Source organism: Rhipicephalus microplus, chromosome 1 (genome assembly GCF_043290135.1).
Source record: "Rhipicephalus microplus isolate Deutch F79 chromosome 1, USDA_Rmic, whole genome shotgun sequence".
Lineage (NCBI taxonomy): Eukaryota > Metazoa > Arthropoda > Arachnida > Ixodida > Ixodidae > Rhipicephalus > Rhipicephalus microplus.
This window is the reverse complement of record NC_134700.1, coordinates 101,800,033-101,822,709: the sequence shown is the minus strand read 5'-3', so window position 1 is coordinate 101,822,709 and position 22,677 is coordinate 101,800,033. Positions and strand designations below refer to the sequence as shown.

Here is a 22,677-nt window from a genome sequence, read left to right as displayed (position 1 = left end):
GATGACGTCCATAGCATATTCACTGGTCGGTCCCGCATGGGATGGTATGACGGTGTCTAGAGGCAATGTTCGTTCTCGGCCAAACAGCAGAAAAAAAATTGGAGAGTAACCGGCAGTGTCATGGTGCGAAGAATTCTAGGCAAATGTGACGTACGGCAACGCAAGATGCCAGTCGGTGTGGTTAGTAAAAACATACTTACCGAGCATGTCTGTAAGAGTTCGATTTGGACGCTCCGTAAGTTCATTGGTTTCCGGATGGTATCACGTAGTCAGCTAGTGTCTCGTTTGACAGGATTGCAAGATGTCGGCTATTATCTTCGACAAAAAGGTGCAGCCACGGTCTGTAAGCTGCTTCCGTGGTGCTCCGTGTTGAAAAATCACGTCCTTGAGGAGGAAGTCGGCGACGTATGTTGCGCAGCTTGTTGAAGGAACTCGTGTGATGGCATAACGCGTGGCGTAGTCGGAGCCCACAGCTATCCACTTGTTACACGAGGAAGACATGGGTAAAGGGCCAAGTAGGTGCAAGCCAACGCGGAAGAACGGTTCTGGCGGAATGTCAAGTGGTTGAAGGCGTCCGGCGCGAAGTGTCGATGGCGTTTTGCGGCGCTGAAATTTCTCACAAGCCGCAACATATCTTCTCACTGAGCGTGCAAGGCCTGGCAAGAAGAAGCGTTGGCTCATTCGGTCGTAAGTGCGTGAGACACCAAGGTGACCGGCAGTCGGAAAGTCATGAAGTTCATTTAGAACTTCCGAGCGAAGGTGTTTCGGAATGACAAGCAGTAGGGCTGGTCCATCCGGCTCGAAATTTCGGTGGTATAATACACCATCGTGGAGCATTATTGAGCGATTTGACTGATTGGAAATGGTAATTCGAGGCGCTCAACGATAACACGCAAGAACGCATCACGGCGCTGCTCGTCACCGATTCGTCATTTGCGAAAGAGAACAGACGCAAGAGCCGGTGTCGGTGTCATGTATAGTGCTCAATTCAGCAACCGGGTAGCGGGACAGACAGTCTGCGTCCGGATATAGGTGTCCGGACTTGTACGTCACCGTGTAGGTATACTCTTGCAGTCACAGAGCCCAGCGCCCGAGCCGACCAGTAGGATCCTTCAGTGACGTAAGCCAACATAGCGCATGATGGTCAGTTATTACAAAGAAATTGGTGCTATATAAATATGGGCGGAACTTTGAGACTGCCCAAACAAGAGTGAGCCACTCACGCTCTGTAATGAAATAGTTGCACTCAGTAGCTGTGAGGAGGTGGCTAGCATAAACGACAACTCAGTCGTGTCCCCGTTGGCGTTGGGATAAGACTACTCCAATCCCGTGACCACTAGCATCGGTTCGGACTCGGTTCAGACGGAGAGGATGAGTCAAAGTGAGCCAATATAGATGGAATCGTCAGAAGCGTGATTAGATGAGGAAAAGCAGCAGCTTGGTCAGTAACCCACGTAAACGTGACAACTTTCTTCAGAAGCTCAGTGAGAGGTCGAGCGATGGCTGGGGAACCTTTCACAAACCTTCTAAAGTAGGAACAAAGTCCTTCAAAACTCCGGACGTCTTTAACTGACCGAGGTACAGGAAAACTTGTGACTGCACAAATTTTCTCCGGGTCCGGCTGCACACCATATGCGTCGACAAAGTGACTCAACACTATAATTTGCCGGCGTCCAAAGTGGCACTTCGACGATTTTAATTAAAGGCCTATAGTGCGGAATATGTCGAGAATAGTTGACAAACGCTGAAGGTCGGTCTCAAATGTTGGGGAATATACAACAACATCGTCAAGATAACAGAGAGATGTTGACTATTTGAACCCTTGTAGCAGAGAGTCCGTCATGCACTCTAACGTGGCTGGGATGTTGCATAGCCCAAACGGCATAACCTTGAACTGATATAGGCCGTCTGGAGTTACAAATGCAGTCTTCTCTTGGTCTTTTCCGTCGACAGCAATCTGCCAGTAGCCGACGCGTAGGTCTATTGAAGAAAAGTATCAAGCGTCTTGGAGACAATCGAGAGCGTCATCGATGCGCGGTAAAGGGTAAACGTCCTTTTTCGTGATTATATTCAAATGGCGGTAATCCACGCAGAAGCGCCCCGTGCCATCTTTCTTTTTAGCGAGCACAATGAGGGACGCCCAAGGGCTCGAAGAGGATTCAATTATTCCCTTGGTTAACGTCTTGGTGACTTCTTGTTGAATTACTTTACGCTCGGTGGCAGACACCCGGTTTGGTCGGCGATGAATGGGACGAGAATCACCTGTGTTAATGCGGTGCTTGAGGAGTGAAGTCTGGTCGATGTGACGGCTGTCTATGTTGAATATGTCGCGGTATGAAGCCAGAAGGCAGCAGAGCGTGACTGACTTCTAGGGTTTAAGGTCCGGGGCGATCCTGAAGCGTAAGGTTGCATCCAGGCACGTGGCCTCCTGCGAGTGACGTGGGTATACGGGACATACGTCTGCCGCAAAACATGTGACATGGTCGTCAAATAAGGGTCTTAGCGTGGCGATGAATATTCCTTGAGGTAGCACGTGTTTTATACAACCGAAGTTAATAACAGGTAAACATGTTCAGTTTGGCGTCCAAGTGCTGTGGCAGTAGCGGGAACATGGCCAACTCGGTGACAGCGAAAGCGGATAGGCTTGTCGTCTGCTGTTCTCCACTCCGTCGGATTGCGGGATCTGGGCAGAGTGTATGGGTCATGGCGTGGTGCATTTATTGTCATCGGTCTCCTGTCCGGTCGGGAGATGGAGCAGGTGACAGGAAAACCAAGGTTAGTAATTTCTTGCCGCACGACTGCCTGAATAACGGACACCGCCGTAGATTTTTGCTCTGTGCCCTGGTCGAGTGGAAGTGCATGAAACGGCGCCGGACGGGCCGCCTCAAGCTCACGCCGAACTATGCGTGTGACATTTTCGTGCAAGGGTGGTGTGGCACCGAGATCGGTACAGGTTGACGCAACAGCCATGTTAGGGAGCCGTGAAAATTGAGGCCGATCTCCGCAGCTTTTGGCCATTTCGAAGCGGCGGCATTACTTAATTATGATATCGACGGTCGTGACGTCGTTGTACACGAGTAAGTTGAAAGCGTTGTCCGCGATGCCCTTCAGTATGTGACCCACCTTGTCGCTCTCTGTCATTCGCTCGTCCACTTTGTGGCACAACGCGAGCACGTCCTGTATGTACGAGACATACGACTCGGTGGATGACTGTACTCGGGTGACGAGTTCTTGTCGTGCAGCCGTTTGTCGACCGGACGGGTCCCCAAAGATGTCGCGTAGTCGGTACTTGAAGATGTGCCAGCTGGTGAGCTCGGCCTCATGATCATGAGCGTCCCACAATACACGCGGGTTGCCATCTAAATAAAAGATTACGTTGGTGAGCCTTATGGTTGGGTCTTATCAGTGAGACAGGCTAACGCGCTCGTACATGTGGGGCCAGTAATCAATGTGAAAGCCAGGCTGGGCGGAGAACGTACCGGGATCACGGGGGTGGGACATCACAAAGTACGCAGTAGCTGGTGCTCCAGTTGATGGTGGTGAGGTGGTGAGGGGGGGTATTATTAGAAGTCATGGCCGCAGGCTGGACGTTGCGGCCACTGCAAAGCTTCATGGTGAGGATGGGGAAGGTTCCACCTTCACCAAATATTTTACGGAAGAGAGATGCCGTATCGACGAGGCTGTGAATGAAATATATTTCAAACCAGCAACAGCAGTAGCGTGACCGGTAGACCAGACACCAAGCGGAGACCACTCTTCATCTTCCTCGTCAGGCACACACGTGCGTCGCCCCCTAGGATCTCAATTTTCATGCACGTAGCAATATTTTCTGCTTTGCCAATAAGGCTGGCTCTGTGAACGCTGAATCCAGTACCAGGAGGCTGCAGCGACAACGTCCTACTTACAAAACACTCACCAGCTGAAAGGAGAAGTGCTGAGGTGCCATACACCCGAAACGGAATGCCAGAGAAAAGAGTGGCGATTACTTTTACAGTGCATGAAAACATGCTAATATAAAGGAGATTTATTGAGCAGAAAGATTGATGCTTGGAAGGCTTGGAAGGCGATGCACCAGCCGCAATTCAAGAGCTCGAGCTGCTCCTGCACTCTCGATGCTGCTGCCTCTGCGCCGGAGTACTTCCTCTTCTTTACAATGGCCCCGCGAAAAAACAGGAGCCATCCTGGCGACTTAGTCCTGTGCAGGCGGCGTTGAACTGTGGTACTGCTTGAGCCTTTGGACGTGTACAACGTCGCGGTTGCGACGTCGCAAGTCTGACGGTGGAATAAGAGGCTCAATGAGGTAATGTACTGGTGAAGTTTGTTCGAGAATACGATATGGCCCATCGTACTTTGGCAGAAGTTTGGAAGAGAGCCCAGTTGTGCGATGCGGCGCTGACAGCAACACAAGAGCACCCGGAAGAAAAACGGGAGTTGAGGTCTGGGCATCATGAATTGCTTTTTGCCGGTTTTGGTTATCGCAGGTAAAGCAGCAAGCTAACTGGCGACATTCTTCTGCGTGTCTGGCGGCGTCCAAGATAGGTAGGCACACGGACGCGTCTGGTCGATAGGGCAGCATGGTGTCGATGGTGTGCGAGGAGTGACGGCCGTTTAGGAGGTAAAAAGGGGAGAAGCCTGTTGTCGCTTGCGTTGCCGTATTGTAGGCGTATGTAATAAATGGGAGAACTAAGTCCCAGTTAGAGCCATCAGGCGTCACATACATAAATAGCATGTCACCGAGAGTACTAATAAAGCACTCGGTAGCCCCATTGGTTTGAGGGTGGTAAGCGGTACATGTGCGATGTACAATAGCACACTCAGCGAGCAATTTTTCCATGACCTCGGACAAGAAGGTGCGGCCACGGTCACTGAGGAGTTCTTGAGGGCCTCCATGGCGCAATACAAAACGACGCAATAGGAAAGTGGCAACCTCCTGTTCTGTAGCCGTTTGAAGAGCAGCGGTCTCAGCATAGCGCGTTAGGTGCTCGATAGCAACTATTATCCACCTATCGCCAGTCGTAGTCAATGGAAGGGGCCCATAAATATATATTCCGACCCATTCGAAGGGTCTGGAAGGGCATGCTAAAGACTGCAGTTCACCGGCGGAGGCGTGTGGTGGATATTTTCGGCGCTGACATTCGGCGCAGGAGCGGACGAAGTTGCGGACAAAGGTATACATACCATGCCAGTAGTAATGATGTCGAAGCCTTTCGCAGGTCTTGAAGACTCCTGCGTGGCCACATTGTGGGTCCGTGGAAAGAGGAACAAATCTGTGACCTCAGGGTTCGTGTAACGACGAGCAGCCACTTGCGTCCCTCTGGTGCGTAGTTGCGTCGATAGAGAAGCGTGTCACGTATCGAGAAGTGTGGAACTTGGCGCCGGAGCGCTCGCATCTTTGGGAGTTCAGAAGTGTCGGAGAGAGGATTGAGAAAAGACGCAGTCCCCGGTTCATTGCGTTGTTCGATAGCAATGGTATCAAAGTCAAGAGATGACAATGTGGAATCGCAAGCGGAGTCAAATGTGGCGTTCTGGGACAGGGGGGAACGGGAAGGGGCATCGGCGTCAGCATGCTTCCCTCCTGACCGATAAACCACGCGTATGTCATAATCTTGAACTTTCAACGCCCAGCGAATGAGGCGGCCAGCTGGGTCTTTTAACGTCGAAAGCCAGCACAGCGCGTGGTGGTCGGTCACGGCGTCAAAAGAACGACCATATTGATATAGGCAAAACTTTCCAAGTGTCCACACAATAGCCAAGCACTCCTTTTCTGTGACGGTGTAGTTGCTCTCAGCCTTGGTAAGTGTGCGACTAGCGAATGCCACGACGTATTCCTGATGCTCCGGTTTACGCTGTGCGAGCACAGCACCCAGACCTACACCACTGGCGTCGGTGTGGATTTCAGTTGGAGCTTCAGGATCGAAATGGCATAGAATGGATGGTGTCGTGAGAAGCCGCCGCAAGGTGGTGAAACCCTCTTCGCAAGCAGGGGACCACGATAAGAGGTCTTTACAGTTGCTGAGGAGTTGCGTGAGAGGTGATACAATAGACGCGAAGTTTCGGACGAATCGCCGGAAGTACGAACACAAGCCGATGCAACTTCGAAGTTCTTTGATGGTGGCAGGTTTAGGAAACGCCGTAACAGCTCGCAATTTCTCGGGATCCGGGACGATGCCTTCCTTGGAAACAACGTGGCCGAAATTCTTCAGTTGACGCATGGCAAATCGTCATTTGTGAAGGTTTAACTGCAAACCGGCGTTATTCAAGCAAGTAAAGACGTCCTTAGGGCGACGTGAGTGGGTGTCGTAGTTAGGGACGAAGACCACGATATCATCGAGGTAGCACAAGCATATCTTCCATTTTAGTCCACGCAAGATGTTGTCCATCATTCTTTCGAACGTTGCAGGTGCAATGCAAAGTCCGAAGGGCATGACGGTAAATTCATATAAACCGTCTGGCATGACAAAAGCGGTTTTGGGGTGATCGGCCTCCGCCATCGGCACCTGCCAGTAGCCTGACCGCAAGTCTAACGAGGAAAAGAACTCGGCACCCTGTTAACTATTCAAAGCATCGTCAATGCGCGGTAATGAATAGACTTCCTTCAGCGTGATCTTGTTCAATCGCCGTAAATGGACACAGAAACGAATAGAACCGTCTTTCTTTTTGACGAGGACCACCGCAGACGCCCATGGGCTCTGTGAAGGTCGAATAACGCCTCTGAGAAGCATGTCGTCTACTTGGTCAACAATGACGTGGCGTTCTGTAGCGGACACGCGATATGGTCGTTGTCGCAGCGGTGAGTGGGACCCAGTGTCGATGTGGTGTTCTACTGCTAAGGCACGACCGAGAGATGTTTGTGCAACGTCGAAAGAATGGCGGTAGCGCTCAAGCATGGTGAGGAGTTGTGAACGCTGCGATGTTATCAAATCTTCAGCGATGAATGGTTGAAACATGTTTGCCGCTGTTAAGTCAGCCGCTGAGACGACAGCCAGTTGACAGATGGAGGTAGAAGGCACCTCATCGGGAACGGATATAATTCTGGTAGAAGTGATTATCTCGACGTGGCCAAGGCACTCGTGACAAAGTAGGGATAAAGACGACGAGTCATGATTATAAATTGGCATTGTGGTTGAGCCTTCTACAAGGTCGAGAGCAGCAAAAGGCAGGGGGGGGGGCTCTTCGGGCGACGAATAATGGAGATGGTGTGAAGAAGACCGTGCCGTCGGATATGGTGCTGCATGAAACTGGTACGAACGCAAAAGAGCACGGAGGATGTAGGTGTCATCGTTTACGACAAGTTAAGCGGCAGACTGGGTGTGGACGGACGCTCGGTCTTCCATTGAGCAAAATTCTGCCCCAGCCCTAGCACAGTCGATTACGGCGTTATGACGTGACAAAAAGTCCCATCTCAAGATAATAGTATGGGAGCACGATGACAAAACCATGAACTCTGTCGCATACAGAACGTCCTAAATTGTCACGTGTGTGGTACATACTGCGGTCGGTTGAACAGGTTGAGGACTGGCTGTGCGAAGCGATTATCCGGAGAAAGGCCTCGTAACCTTACGAATTGAGCGGCAAAATCCAGCATCGATAACAGAAACAGCTGCACTGGTATCTACAAGAGCGACAGTAGGGATATTTTCGACGAACACATCAATAACATTGGTAGGTGACAAATGAGGACTTGTGAAAGCCGAAACTTGAGCAGTTTTTGCCTCGGGAACTGCGTCGTCTAGTTTCCCTCCTCGTTAGACGCGGGCCATCTACGCATAGGAGAAGGCGAGCGGCGGCGGGGAGAGGGCGAGCGAAGACGTCCCGGCCGAGGGCGGTGGTCGTAATGGTAGCGGGCTGGCATTGGAGTGGAGGAACCGTATTGCGCGTTGGAGGCAAGCGGAAAGAAAGGCTCACGGCGGTTTTCATCGGTGATTTGCGTCCGGCGGCGGCAATACCTTGCGAGGTGTCCGGGGTATCGACAAGCGTAACATATTGGACGATTGTCGAGGGTTCGCCACGGGTTGGCGGTGTTAGTGCTGGTCCGGTGAACTGGAGGTGGCGGATACCTCGCGCGAGGCTAGAACGGAAGCGCAGGCGCCTTGCGAGTTAGTATGGCTGCAGCCGCGGCGTAGGTGAAAGTAGCAGCCACAAGATTATGCTCGCGAGCAGCTGGTAAGGCCTCGGTGACCTCTCCTTGAATGACGCCTCGAAGAGACGACGGTAAAGTTGTGGTAGGTTCTGGTGTGAAGGGCACCAAGGAAAGCTCTCGTGCGACTTCTTCGCGGACAAATGCTTTTATTTCGGCTCTTAGTGACGCTTGGTCATGACCATTGATCACACTAGACAGTGATGCCAAATCGTGCGGTTGAGGACGACTTGTCAGAGCTCGCTGCTTCCGCAATTCTTCGTAGCTTTGGCAGAGGCTAACTACGTCGTTAACAGTGGTCAGCTTTTCGCCAAGAGCATTTGAGAAGCGTCGTCGTCAATCCCTTTGAGGATGTGCTTACAGTTTTCTGCTTCCGTCATTGCGGCGTTCACGCGTCTGCACAAATCGACGACGTCTTCTATGTAACTAGTGAAGGTTTCACCCGTTTCTTGTGCGCGTGTGCGTAAACGCTACTCGGCACGAAGTTTTCGGACGGCAGGTTGATCGAAGACTGCTACAATCGATGCTTTAAATTGCAGCCACGTTCGGACGTCTGCCTCGTGGTTTCTAAGCCAAAGGCTCGCTACACCCGCGACGTAGAACGACACGCGTGTCAACTTGTCCGCGTCCGTCTATCTGTTTAAAACGCTCACCCGTTCGAAAGTCGAGAGACAATCTTCAACATCGTTGTCATTTGTTCCACTGAAAATTGGAGGCTCCCGCTGAGGAACACTGCCTGGACAGGTGGCTGGAGGAGATGGAAGCGTCTGCTGATCGGCGTCCAGCATAGCAGAAGGTAGCCGTCGAGAACGAAGTTCCAGGATGGTAGCGGGAACGTATAGGGCACGTTACCCAGCACGGCTCCACCAATTATAAAGGAGATTTATTGAGCAGAAAGGTTGCTGTTTGGAAGGCTTGGAAGGCAATGCACCAGCCGCAATTCACGAGCTCGAGCCGCTCCTGCACTCTCGATGCTGCTGCCTTTGCGCCGGAGTACTTTCTCTTCTTTACACTAAGAGTTCAAAGTTGTAACGTTGCTGATCTTCCAACCAAGTAAAATAAGGGTACACTGAGAAAAGTTACTGAGGATACGCCATCAGGAAATGACAAAACAAGAACCGATGGAGGTTCGTGTTCATCTCATGAACAGCCTTCAAATGATAAGGCGAGTAAGTAACTGACAAACAATGAGAGCACGAAGGAGAGCTGTCCAGCGAGGTCTTCAGCAGTCAAATGACACAAGCTGGAATCGGGCGTGATGCCAGGGTAGGCACAGGGAGGCTGGACTGGAGCCCCCCTCCCCCAATTTTCGGCTGACCCCTGTGTTGTATTACGGCTATGTGTTACGACTATGTTCCCGAGAGGAAACATAGTCGTAACACAATAGCCAAGTTCCCTGCTTCTCTGCTCCTCCTGAAGAACCTCGCTTACCGTGGGTGCACCGCCGGTATATACGAATCCTGGCACCGACCCTGACTAAACTACAATAGGAACAACAGAAAACTTGAAGCAAATGTTAGCAGCAAACTTTGACTTCTTGCTTTGTGTGCAAATGAATCTAGCGAGATGTATGTGGAACACCTAATAAAAGCACCACAGTGAGCACCTGCTAGTACCAGTTTTTACAATAGTACAAAGTACTGAAGAAGCGTGCAAAGAGCAATCCAGCAAAGCGAAATATTCTAAAGCAACAGGAGGCTGTGTGGCCCTGACTTAGACAACAGCACAACAAAAAAAAACCTTTCAGGCATGTCAGCACTTCATGCACAGCACTGGAAAGTCATGAACACCTTCCTTGAATGCCTTTCTCGCACAAGAACATTAAAAGGAATACACACTGATGGAGAAGAAAGCCATTACTCAAGTCCGGCTCTTATGCACTGATGGAAGATACTTGGACCTGGATTCCGAACAGTGGCTTCAGTACAACTCTTGAACATAACCTCAAAAGTGCTGACTGCCAGTGAACGAGACATCAAGGCAGACTACAATGCGACACAATGAACAACCACCAACCATGAATTTATGCTAGAGTGGATGCCGCAAGAAATCTTGAACACTGGGAGTACTTAACATTCCCAATCGAAATCTCGACCTCACAAACACAATAAGAATTTCCCGACGAAAACCGTCTCACCAAATTTCTCTCTAATAAGCTAACCACCTTCATCGTTGCTGGGAGTGTGTTCAAATTAAAAGAGTCAGAGGGCAATGGTGGGGCTGCATGCAGATGGTGTTCTTCGATTAATTGAGTGACGGCCTGCATGGTCATCTTTGACCACCTGTCACGTCTGAGCCATTTGTTATATCACGTTGACATGTTAGTGTAGTAGTTATACCTAATGAAAGGCATGAAAGACATAAATATCAGTACAGGGGCATGTAAACTTTGAGCCGTTTTTTATTATTGCAAATTTGAACTGTGTTAGAAATAAAAACCAAATTGTAGCTGTAATGACACTGTGTATAGTATAGAGAAATATTTGTACTATGTTTCTACTATTTTTCTACATGCAATGATTAGAGTGGGCGAGGTGGCAGCGCGTCTGCAACTATGCGCTACAAGCCTTTTCTGTTTCTTATACAGATCCTGACCTTTGGTTGGATCACGCATGCGTCAACGGAGGGCCATATCTGCTCATCTTTTGACCTCAGCTATGGTAATCATCGCATGGACAGCGCCGTAAAGATGAACGAAAATTCCTGCTGTTTTACGGAGCCACCTTCACTGCAACCGCCCATCCTACCTGCTGACTTCTGCGTCACCTTCCGGGGAGCGTCATCGACGGAGAACCTTATAAATTCGCCGGCTTGGTCGTGCAGCTCCAGTGGGCAAGGTAGCAGCACGTCTGCAACTATGCGCTACAAGCCTTTTCTGTTTCTTATACAGGTTAGTTATTTACCTGGAGATAAATCACTTAAAAGTAATAATGTTTTCTCGTGCTGCTACCTTGCCCACAATGTCTAGAGCGTATTGTTGTGATTTGCCTGCACTTACTGGATTTATTAATTCTCTGTGGTGACATTGAGTCGAATCCTGGACCCAAGGAATCTAGTGAGTCTGTGCGTGTCAAAGAATCATCATCAGAAAACTTAAGTGATCGCAGCCTACTTCCCCTTTTCGCGTTTCCACTTTTCCCCCCTATGTTCATTAGACCGCTTGTGCTGTTTGATGATAAGTGAGGAGTAGTGCCTTTTTAGCCAACCAGAACAATTAAGATCGATGATCACTATGAAGCAGCACACAATATTCATTTAGTGAACTTAATTTCAGGCAAATTATAAACGTCGGAATGTTAGCCGTTTGATGGAAGCTTCATTCGTTGAACTCACGAGAAGAAATGGTAGAGAAGGATAGGCAGGGAGGTTAGCCAGACCAGCAAAGCTGGTCTGCCACCCAACACGGGAGAACAGGGAGATTGAACTCCTGTCGCAGTGGTCTAGTCGCTAAGTTACTCGGTTTCTAACCCGAAGGTCGCAGGAAGATATTCCGGCTTTGGTGGCTGCTTTTTCGATGGAGGTGAAAATGCTGTATTCCTGTGTTCTCAGATTTGGGTGCACGTTAAAGAACCCCATGTGGTCAAAATTTCTGGAGCCCCACACTACCTTGGTAAAAAATTGATGTGTCAGTATTCCTTTAATTTTATGCTTTATCTGCAGTGGATGCATATGCGCATACTGACATGTATAGCAGTGGTATTGCAATTAACGTAATAAAATAGTCATATGATACATATTGCATGGCATTTACCTTAGAAACACATCACAAGGGTATCATTAGTACAGAAATGCAAATTTGCCTCTATGGATGCACTAGTGCATATATTTGGTCAGCTTCAAGAACAGAATTTATTGATCGCAGGCAACAGCATTACTCACGTATGCTTATCTCTTAATTACGTGCAGTCGATACAGCTAGAAGAGGGTGTCTTCGTCTGAGACTTCTAACTTCATCTTCGTGCATGAGTGAGCTATAAAGGTGAATAAAAATTTACATGTATGACATGGACATGAAAAGCTCTGCAACAGCATGTTTTCCGTTGCTTCGTGCGTCATTTGTGCGTGAGAAACGCGGGGCATGTTTCCGTCTGCTTTACATCCGGCACGTGAGCTTTCAAATTGTTGCTATTGCGTTCATTGCTTCGCCTTTGCTGCAAAGCTGTGACTGTTTTTTCAAGGGAGACAAGGTCAAAGCACCCAAATCCTTTCATTCTTCACTGCATGCGGGTCCCCCTATTTGAAAACAGTTTGAGGCGCTGCTTCGCTGTGGGGAGCTAGGTTCTTACGTTATTTGGGTGGGCGTTTCAAACCGACAAAAAATTGTTCTGCATTAAAGCCGCTAAAAATAATTATGCAATGCATTAGGTCATTTACGACGAAATATAGGCTTCACCAGGCGCAAAGCTACAAATTACTGTAAAAAAGTTGCAGCATATCCAAGAAGTGCGTAATGATGAGGAGGGCGAAGCATCCGTCTGTCCATTCGTTCTTGCTTCTGCTAGTTAATTCATTCATTTGTGCATCCGTCCCTCCGTTGGTACAGCCGTCCGACCTTCCATGCGTCTGTCCATCCGTCGATTCATCCATCCATGCGTCCGTCCGTGCATCTGTCTGTCCATGAGCCCGTCGATCCGACTGTTCATCCAGAGAACACAACAAGTACCGCCATCTCGCATCTTTCAATCATATATTCAGCATATATAAGTACCACCATCCAGCGGAAATTGCAAGAACTAAACGAGAGGGGGCACTCGCACACTTTCTTACGGCCTGCGCTTCGTGTCTACTTCCCACCTTTTAGCACCTCTAGTTCATGGCTATATACTAGTTCACTGTATTCATGGCACTGTGCTCCAACCCTCGCTATACTTTGCTAAAACCAAGAAGGTTACGCCCACCGAGTTTATTGTGGCAACACTTTCTGGTCAGAAAGTCTCAAAACGCGTCCTTATGATTGTAGTTTTTTTAAGTAAGCATCAAATGCAAGGCGAATTCTATTACAGGTTAAGTCAGCAAGACTCGTCTCCGTAATTTATTTCATCAGAAAACAACTATATCTTTATTTAAGATTAACGTGCGCGGATTCCCTCCTCAATTGAAAGGAGTCTGCGCGTGCCACTCCTATATTCCGGCCGTGGAGGTGGCTATCTACACAATGACGACGTCTGCATACATGGCAGACGTAAGACCCGTTGCATAGGGAGCTTCGCCCCAAAAACTCGCAAACAAAACTTTTGCGCTCAGGGGTCCTTTAACAGAGCCTCTGACCGTGGTGCGCGCCGTGCAGCAGTAGGCAGTAGCCACGTGCGATAAACATCGCACATGCCGCAACCACGGATAATCTGACATTGTCACCACTTCACAGCATTACTCACGTAAACCTTTGAAAGCTTTAGGTTCGTCATTTGACCAGGAAATGCGAACATGTACGCCATAAAGGGTAAATCGCAAAATGATCGTGACCACAATCAGTTTTTTTCTTGCCGTTAGTCTCCGTCTTGGAGTTGCATACATGAAACACAATGTTCCCCGTGATTGCTGGAGCTATCTCGGAACCCTCGGTTTTGCCTTTTGTAGTGCCCAGAGAAATTGAACACGCATGCATACCAGTTTGTAGGATATACAAACGATTAACAACCGTCAACAGAACATTACAGCATGTGTAACAAAACAGGTCATCGCACAGGAAGTGAGAGGTTGATGAAGAATGCAACTGCAAAGGCGAAAATAGCCAGTGCTTTTTGTGCCGTATGAAGCGAGCTTCGTACCACTGGTCGTAAGAGCGATTGCTCGTGTATTCACATCACCACTTTGGCAATATGTGTACACCCAAGTGTAACGCTATTAGGCGTTAAAGAACGCACGTCAGAGTGCTTGCTTTGACTCGAACTCGACATCATGCAGTATGACTCGAACTCGATGTTGGTTGCAGTACGTGAAATCCGCAAAACATCTTTCGCATTTCAACCGTGATTCCTTTTGATGAGCTTCCTATATTTCTGAAGCGAGGCTTAATTCAAGAAAGAATCTTGCCAGATTCTTCATTTTCATGAAACCGCGCCTCAATACCAACAAAACAGGAGCGCCTATGCGCGTTTTCTTGCGGACGGCTCACTTTGCACTACCCATTTATGGCCGGCGCATCAATGGGCACGCTGGTGGTGGCGTTTTCGCAGCGTAGCCTGGGCCGAGTCTGATGTCTATTGCATTAGACTTTTAAAAAATCTGCTTTTATGACCAAGCATAGGGGCGATGCTTTTTGAGAGGTAGGCAAATGACGCGTCCATAGATCTGGACGTAAATGAGGATGAGGGGATTGAGCGGACAACTTGTAGTTGACCTCTTGCTGTTCCACGACGGAGAAGGCGATCCAGCTCTTTGCATTTGGGAACGCGCTGTTACAGCTGTAACTAACACACTATATATCTATATATATCTGTTTTATTAGGTTCTACTGACTTCTTCCTTTTTGTTTTCTTCCGTGTACTTCTCTTTCTCTAATATATATATATATATATATATATATATATATATATATATATATATATATATATATATATATATATATATGACGAAGTAAATGAAACCTATCAAAACAAAAAAATTACAAAAGCAAAAAAAGAAAAAGAAGGTAATAAAGACAACAAATAAGTAATTCTTGGCCAGTCTCTCACGGTGGGGTATGTCACAAGAGACGGTGAACAAGAACAACAAAAGGTGCATATCTGCCCCTTTCTTCAGGTGAGTCAAGTTCCATAATTTTTTGTCTGCCTTCTTTCGCAGAGAAGTAAGATTTTTCAGGTAGCAGCGTTTTCAGTTTCTTGAATGTTCTCCTTTGATTAGGTTGGCAAGCCTCATCTTTTTAAGAGCCTGAATGCAGCCTCTCATACTGAAAAAAAAATCTAGCGAGTTATTTGTTGATGTTTCTTGCTTGTTCTTACACTCTGTACGCCCCGAAAGTTATTCCAATAGCACAATTAGGGAACAAATTCTCGATCTGTTAATATACCAGAAGTATTCTTTGCAAATTTTATGTTATGCTACTAAGCCGTTTTCTCACCCATTCATTTCTAGGTCACATCAGTGACCTACGGAAGCACGATGAACCGATTTCACTTCAATTGTCGAGTTTCCGATCGTGTAAGCGTAAACAAGTGAGTTAAGCCGATAAGCTCAAAATCCCAATGTGATTATTGCTTAGTGTTCACATTGTCGTCATTGCTATAAATTTGAGCTTTGAACCCGTCAATGCTGGCATACACGTTTTTGCCACAGACAAAGAGGGAGAACAAGAGGAAAATAGGTTTTCTCGTGTTTGCGCCATCTTGGCAATTGTTGCCCCTATCACTTCTATTCAGCAAATATTGAGAATATACCCGTACTTAGTCACCTCGTCGTAACTTCTGTGGTGGAAGTGCTAAGTACAATATCACATTTGGACAAACAAGACCCTGTGGCCTTAGTCATTGACGACCCACAACCACCTCCAGCAGCCTCGCTAATAGCATTACAACTGCTCAACCGGTTGGCAACATTTCTCCGGGCATTTCCCCTTCTCAACGTGGCCACCTACGCGTTTGCCTGGCTTTCCACCATGAAGTTTCAATTTTCCTTCATGCCAACTTGGCCAAACATCTCTGGTGACCCATCGAATTCATACCGGGGACGCATGACACGTTCAAAAACGTCCGTACCTTGTGTCCGTGACCGAACACGGCGTATTTCAAACGGAGCTCAATATGAGGTTTGCTAAGGACATACTCGAGCAATCGTCGAGTCCTTGGCATCGCCCGTGGTACTTGTAAACAAGAAAGAAAACCCGCACCTCAACAAGACCACCAAGAATCCCTTGGCGCGAATAGACGACGTCCTTGATTCCCTTCATCGCGCACGGCACTTTTCCTCTTTAGACCTCCGTTCAGGCTATTGACAAATTGCTGTAGATGTTCGGAAGGCCGCCTTTAGTGCACTATAAGGACTCTATCACTTTAATGCCATGTGGGCTGTGTAACGCACCAGCAACATTTGAGTGCTTGATGGACTCCCTACTTCGTATTTTGAAATCGTCTACATGCCTCCGCTACCTCAACGATTATGTCGTTTTCTCACCTACGCTCACCAGTCACGTGCAACGCTTGCCGGATATTTTTCAGGTTTTTCGCACCACCGGTCTTCAACTCAACTGTTCAGAATACTGGATTGGCTACCAAGTAGCCAATCCAGTATTCGCCGTGCTCGGCCATCTTGTTGACGACGCGGGTATACGACCTTACTCATCAGATATGCGTGCCATCACTGTCTTCCCTATTACACGTTCTTTCAAGGACATTCACATATATTTTAGCCTGTGCTCACATTTCCGACGCTTTATTAAACATTTTGCGAGAGTTGCAAAACCTCTCAAATGCCTTTTGAAAAAGGACGTTCTTTTCCATACCTAACTTCACCAAACATGCACTTTTGCTCAACTCATCGAATTACGTCGCCTCCTGTGTTGGCTCGACTACACTGCACCTTATACATAGATGCCCTACTGGTTTATATATGTTGTCGCAGTCATGGCTTGTACAGAGTCCAAATCAATAACATGTGTACTGACTAGATCTAGCGACCAACGCGGCTGAAGCAAGGATGACATAAGCTGCTCATCTCAGTACACGGAGGGCGCATGCAATAACATCACTCCGCGTGCGTGACTTGCCGATGATTGCTCCTCAACCAGAAATGAAGCCCTGTCCTCCTTCATTGCATGAAAAAATATGCACACCGCGATAGAGGGGCTGCTTGGCTTAAGCAGCAACTGGGAAATGTCGCAATATAAGGGCATGGTCTTGAGTCACTCACGACAGGCATCAGGAAACACCTCATATAACCGTTGAAGCGCTATGACATGTTACCACGTCGTGCTGGGACCACTGGTGCAACAAACTGCTCGAAAAAAAGCTCTTTTTTCTGGGAGTGGCCGTATTCATATTTACCAGCGTTTTGCATATAGGTAAAACGGGTTTAAAAGAGCTAACTACTAGCCCTATTTCGTAATGACTTTACACTATGTCACCACCGCATTACCTGCTTTGCTCCTTAAGAGACCCAGGCTTTTTTATTTCAAGGAGCGTACCTCGTACTCCACAAAACCAATCTTTTATTCACACGCATTTCCCCTAAAGAACTATCACCATGAATGCGTGCAGCCCCAGCACCGATGAGCCCCCGCAACTCGTTGTCGTGGTGACCAGAAAAGCGTAGTTGTCCCTTGCAGCCGATGGAACAGCATGCTCACACAAGGTGTACATAATCCTGCGAAGATAATGTTTCTAATAAGTGTAAGGTAAACAGTACCTGTATTATTACGTGAAGTGCCAGTGACAGATCCTCGATTACGGGCATATTTTATTAAGACAATAGTGGCTTTCATCAGTGATCGCTTCATACTTGCTCCAAATGAGGGTCAGCAGATCACATTTTAAAGCTGGTATTTTTGGTTAATGAAGTTGTTTCTTTGCAATGTCTAAAAGATACGCAGCGTGACAAAAGCAATGACAACCACAGCATGTATACGCGGTGGCGATGTAGTAATGAATAAGATGCTCTACATGTCAGTGCTAGTGGGAACGAATTTCAAAACCAGCAGTGCCCAGTGTCTTTTTTGTACATGGCCAGCGGCATACCCAGTTCTGAGTATGCCGCTGGCCATGTACAAAAAACTTTTTCTTGCGCACTTGCTGCAGTGGCTTACACCCACTGTGGGGGTCAAAAGAAAAAATACTTTTGGGTTTATAGAAAATTACTACGAAGCTAAAGCATGGCACTGTATGGTACTGTTAGTGCATGGCACTATAAAGCTTTAGTGAGGATGAAGCTGCAGCGTTTCATTCGTTGCTCTATGACCACAATACGTGCAGTAATTTGTTGTGAGTGCAATACAAGAAATCTGATGGGTAAAAGAATAATTGCAGGGAAAAGGAAAAAAGAGCAATAAAGAGAAGTAGTGGAATTTCTCCAGAAAATTTCTTGACTGAGAGGTTTTGAGCCTACGTACTCACAATTTCATGGCACTCATCTTAAGCACTTAGGTGTCCAGACACTCTAGTATATATATATATATATATATATATATATATATATATATATATATATATATATATATATATATATATATATTTAATATAGTACACAATTGTAAAATATAGTGTAGTAAGCAATCCTATGCAGTACCACCCACAGTTTGAAAATGCGCCTTGCCACCAGCATTGGGAGCAAGTATTAAGCGATTACTGGTGAAAGCCATCTTGATCAATATTGAAATGCACAATGCACCCTTAAGATGACCTGTGATTGTATTTCAGCGTCACTGGCAATTCATATATGTATATATAATTATGTATATATATATATGTGTGTATATATATACATATATTATATATATATATATATATATATATATATATATATATATATACAAATATATCCGGACACAGTAGCATAGTATACCACACTACACTACAGTACACTTCTACTACGACACATTATAGTATAGTTGTATACTCCTCTAGTGAGGCACAGCTGAGGCACATCTTCGGAAACAGCAGCAGAAAAACTGAAGGAAAGCAAAGAAATAGTATAATACTAAAGAAGATATACACACAGGCATACATACATACATACATACATACATACATACATACATACATACATACATACATACATACATACATACATACATACATACATACATACATACATACATACATACATACATACATACATACATACATACATACATACATACATACATACATACATACATACATACATCAGAAGAAAGAGAACTGGAAACAAGCGTAACTTTGCTAGGTCTGAAGATGTCTAGACTTACTGAATTGACAAATCCTTGCTTTCCAAAAGCACCAGCCTGTATGGTAAACTACCAAAGTTAATATTTTATTTGCCAGGTTGGGCTGGTCAACGGTTTCTTTATTTTTAGTCACTTGGCAAATTGCACACGCCATGTTGAGCTGTGCTTAAACGACAGTTTGTGGTAGATTCGTATAAAACTTCTGTGTGTTATAATTGGTACACATTACACAAAAACAAAACTGCAGCCCGGATCCCAAGGTGGACTACAAGGAATAAAAAAGACGTGTTCATGGTTAGTAGATAGTTGGCGCATTTTATTAGAAATGAATAATTGCGCAAGAACATTTCACACCAAAGAAAGCAACAACTCCTACGAAGAAACAGCAGAGTTGCCTATGTTTCCGTGGTAGCAGTTTTTACAAAAAATAGCCCCCCCCCCCACCAAAAAAGTGACGTCCATTCCTTGAAGAAGCCCCCAAAACAGAAACATAACTTTTAGTCTTCACAACACATCTAACAAAATTTCTTACTTCAATGCAAATTGTAAAAAGCAGAAAAATACCAAGTACTTTTATAAGTACTTCGTACAGCGAAAACATGCACAAATATTTATGGAATAACATATTTGCTTTTTCAGATTGTCGCCAGCATAGTTTCTATTCGGTTGAGTGCACGTTTGCTAGTATAGCGTTGACGTTGCTTGTTGATTTTTGCAACGTACATTTCACTTGAAACAACGCGCTATTAGTAAACAGCCACGTGTCACTTGTGAACGGATCATAACTAGAGTGACTATATTCACTGAAAAAATAAAACTTGCCCTCCGAAAAAGGCGACAAGAGACCGGAGAATTCCATATGCAACTCAGCGTAAAGTGAAGAATCCAAGTCGACTTATCATAAGCGAAACGGGCATTATGCCGTGCCATCGTCTCTTTCTTTGGTGCACCGGCTTTCGCGTACTCCTTTGTTTATGAAAAATGTAGAATAGGCAGGCACTGACGCGTGATAACCAATGGTGTATTCTCGCAAGGCGGCGCTTATATGGCACAGCCACAAACAATGAATATGTCTGCGTAACAAGGCGTTGTGCAAACGTAAAGCATAGATTTTGAACTGAGATGCAGGTGAATGAACTCATACTCGGAGGGGCACAAATACATAAACCACATATAAGAAATATCGCGACGGTATTTAAACCTGTGAATATCTCTATTTTTATACCAATGTATTTTCGAGAAACCTATAGCGGTATCTCTCCGTATTGAAATAATGTGTTAGTTGTATCGTGATACTGTGCAGGGTACAGGTGCCTCGTTATATTTTTTCAGAAGTGAAGAGGAGCGTGTTTCCATAGCGGAAAACTGTTTTTATTTCTCTGCGTGGTAAATAACCAAAGGCGCTTGCTGGTCGGATAAATAGGGAGGGCTGCAATGGTTTCCTTACAAGCAAAGAATGTCTCGACATGTGGCAAAGCACCCCATGCCACCGATGCCAGAACTGCGGAGGTATGGGTCTCTGCCGATGAAAGTCACGTCTTCTTCAGACCAGCACATCATGAATTTCTGGGGTGAAGCTCCTTAGGGTGCGGGTATGTCCATCCTCCAAAGAAGTACGTAGCCACCAGTGGCACATGTCTGAAAGAACGTACATTGGAATGTCCGCTGGATAGCTGCACTTGTATATATTGAGGTATAGGATAAAAAGACGTCAGATAACTGTGGTCCTTTTTGTGCACGTACAACGAGAACTTTGATAAAACCATCACGCTGATCGGTAGGTGCGTGCTTTTCTTTTTTTTTTTTTGCAGTGCACCTCTATTTCCGAGAACTTCTTGCTTGAAAGATTCACTATGAGATGTTCTAAATATAGATCATCATGGTTTTAAGAAACGACGAGGAAAAAGAAGTAGCCGAGCAGTATCGCCGTGAAAATATTGATTTCCGCTTTTTCGCCTCCAACCACTTTGAACTTGACATAAACGAACACATTATGTTCACAAACTTTCGCGGGAACCGTATTTATTTCGGTGGGTGATTCCTTTATCTGCACTTTGCCTTTTGAAGCGCCTACGCCACTACAGCCTCACTTCTCCTAACGTGCTGATCCTTGCTCCGGTGAGCCAGGGAGGTTAGGCCTGCTCTAACCCGCAAGTCTACCCCGTTCGTCATAGGAATCGTGGAAGGTGAAGCAATATCGCCTGAAAAAGCGAATGCCCCAGACCGTAATCAACCGTAAACCAAGCAATAGCAAAGCTAACCAACATCAAGACGCAAAACCAACAAGTACGGGTGAGAGACGTAGGGACGGAGGCCACACCACCGGGCCAAGAAGCGCGTATCGATGCCCCGCCGCTACTTCGAGGCTCCCTCAACTGCCGAGGGACACATATCGCATAAATGTAAGGCCCCGAGTAGGCCTCATTGTGATTAAAAACACCGGTGAAGTTTGAGCAAGCCTTGAGAATGGCAGCGGCCCTGGCTTTTTAAGACCTCATGGCAGGCTCTATAAGCCCTGATGTAACCCAGAACATTTTAGTTGTGTGCACCCCAAACGCATCAACCTATACCATGATACAGCAAATCCGTCAGCGAGACATTATCTACCGAGTTGCTGTATATCCGGCTCCACCCAACGACACCTGCAAAGTCGTCATCCACGGCATCTACCTCAACCTCAATGATACCCAGCTCCAGGAACTGATCGTCACAAAGCGCAACTTTAGTGCCCTGGAGGTGAAACGCATCAAAAACACTACAGACATGACCATCCTGTTCCAAGTAATGCAAGTTCCCAGTTATGTAAACTGTGGTGCGAGCATAGTTCGGTGCACGCTTTTCCTCAGACACATGGAAGCTTGTTACTGCTGCGACAGCCTCGGCCACCACGCACACGTTGCAGAGCCGGACGTGTGAACACAAAACCCCACTTGAGAACCGTATATGAAGGCCCCACTGGACTCCGCGGTGGACCACACCCCACCGCCGACAAGAACTGCTAACGTGAATTTCGAATTCCGTACATCATACGCCAACAACCATTGCGACACCATCACCGTGGTTATAGCCTCTCCCGAGGACCGAGTAGAGTCAGCTCCCACGACTCCACAGCCACCTCGAGCACCTCGGCGACATTCAGGTGAAGCCACTTCCTCATACCGGCAGGGCGACGTCGCAGTGACCAGCGCAGCCACTCCCGCTCTAGGAGACACTCGCCATCTTGCCAGGCTGAGCTGACATGGGCGGATTGCGTCCAAGAGAAGCAGCAACCGCCATTGAGCATGCCACAAACCAAACAGGTAACGCGGGCCTCATTGCAATTGCAGGAAAGCGAGATTTTCACAACACTACGAGTGAGCAAGCCTTCACGCCACAATACAACCCAACACGGAAATAAATGAAGCGAGACCACAAATTCAAACTCTCACAGCCCAAGCAGCTCCACCCTCAACCTTTGTAGATGTTAGCAAACTTGAACGCAGGGCTCCACCACTCTGCAAAAAGGGCATAGGTGAGAGTGGCTCACCAGAAGACACTCTAAACGAAATCTTACGTCTCAAGCGCGAAACCCACAATAATATCGACACCCTGTCACGCCGGGTATAAACACTAGAGAAAATAGTCGTCATAAAAGCTAAACCCAAGTTCATACAAGTACTTTCTATTGATCCAACTGTACAACTGC

General features: G+C 46.8%; 1 protein-coding gene across 1 annotated transcript in view; it reads right to left on the bottom strand.

Annotated features, from left to right (window-relative positions):
* Positions 1-17,282: 17,282 nt before the first annotated feature.
* The window catches only part of LOC142765568 (uncharacterized), a 100,872-nt gene continuing 95,477 nt past the window's right edge, over positions 17,283-22,677 (bottom strand). Inside the window, exon 4 of the mRNA XM_075866744.1 lies at positions 17,283-17,434. Within this exon, the coding sequence (XP_075722859.1) occupies positions 17,414-17,434 (21 nt within the window). The 3' untranslated portion in view covers positions 17,283-17,413. The remainder of the gene's footprint in view (positions 17,435-22,677) is intronic.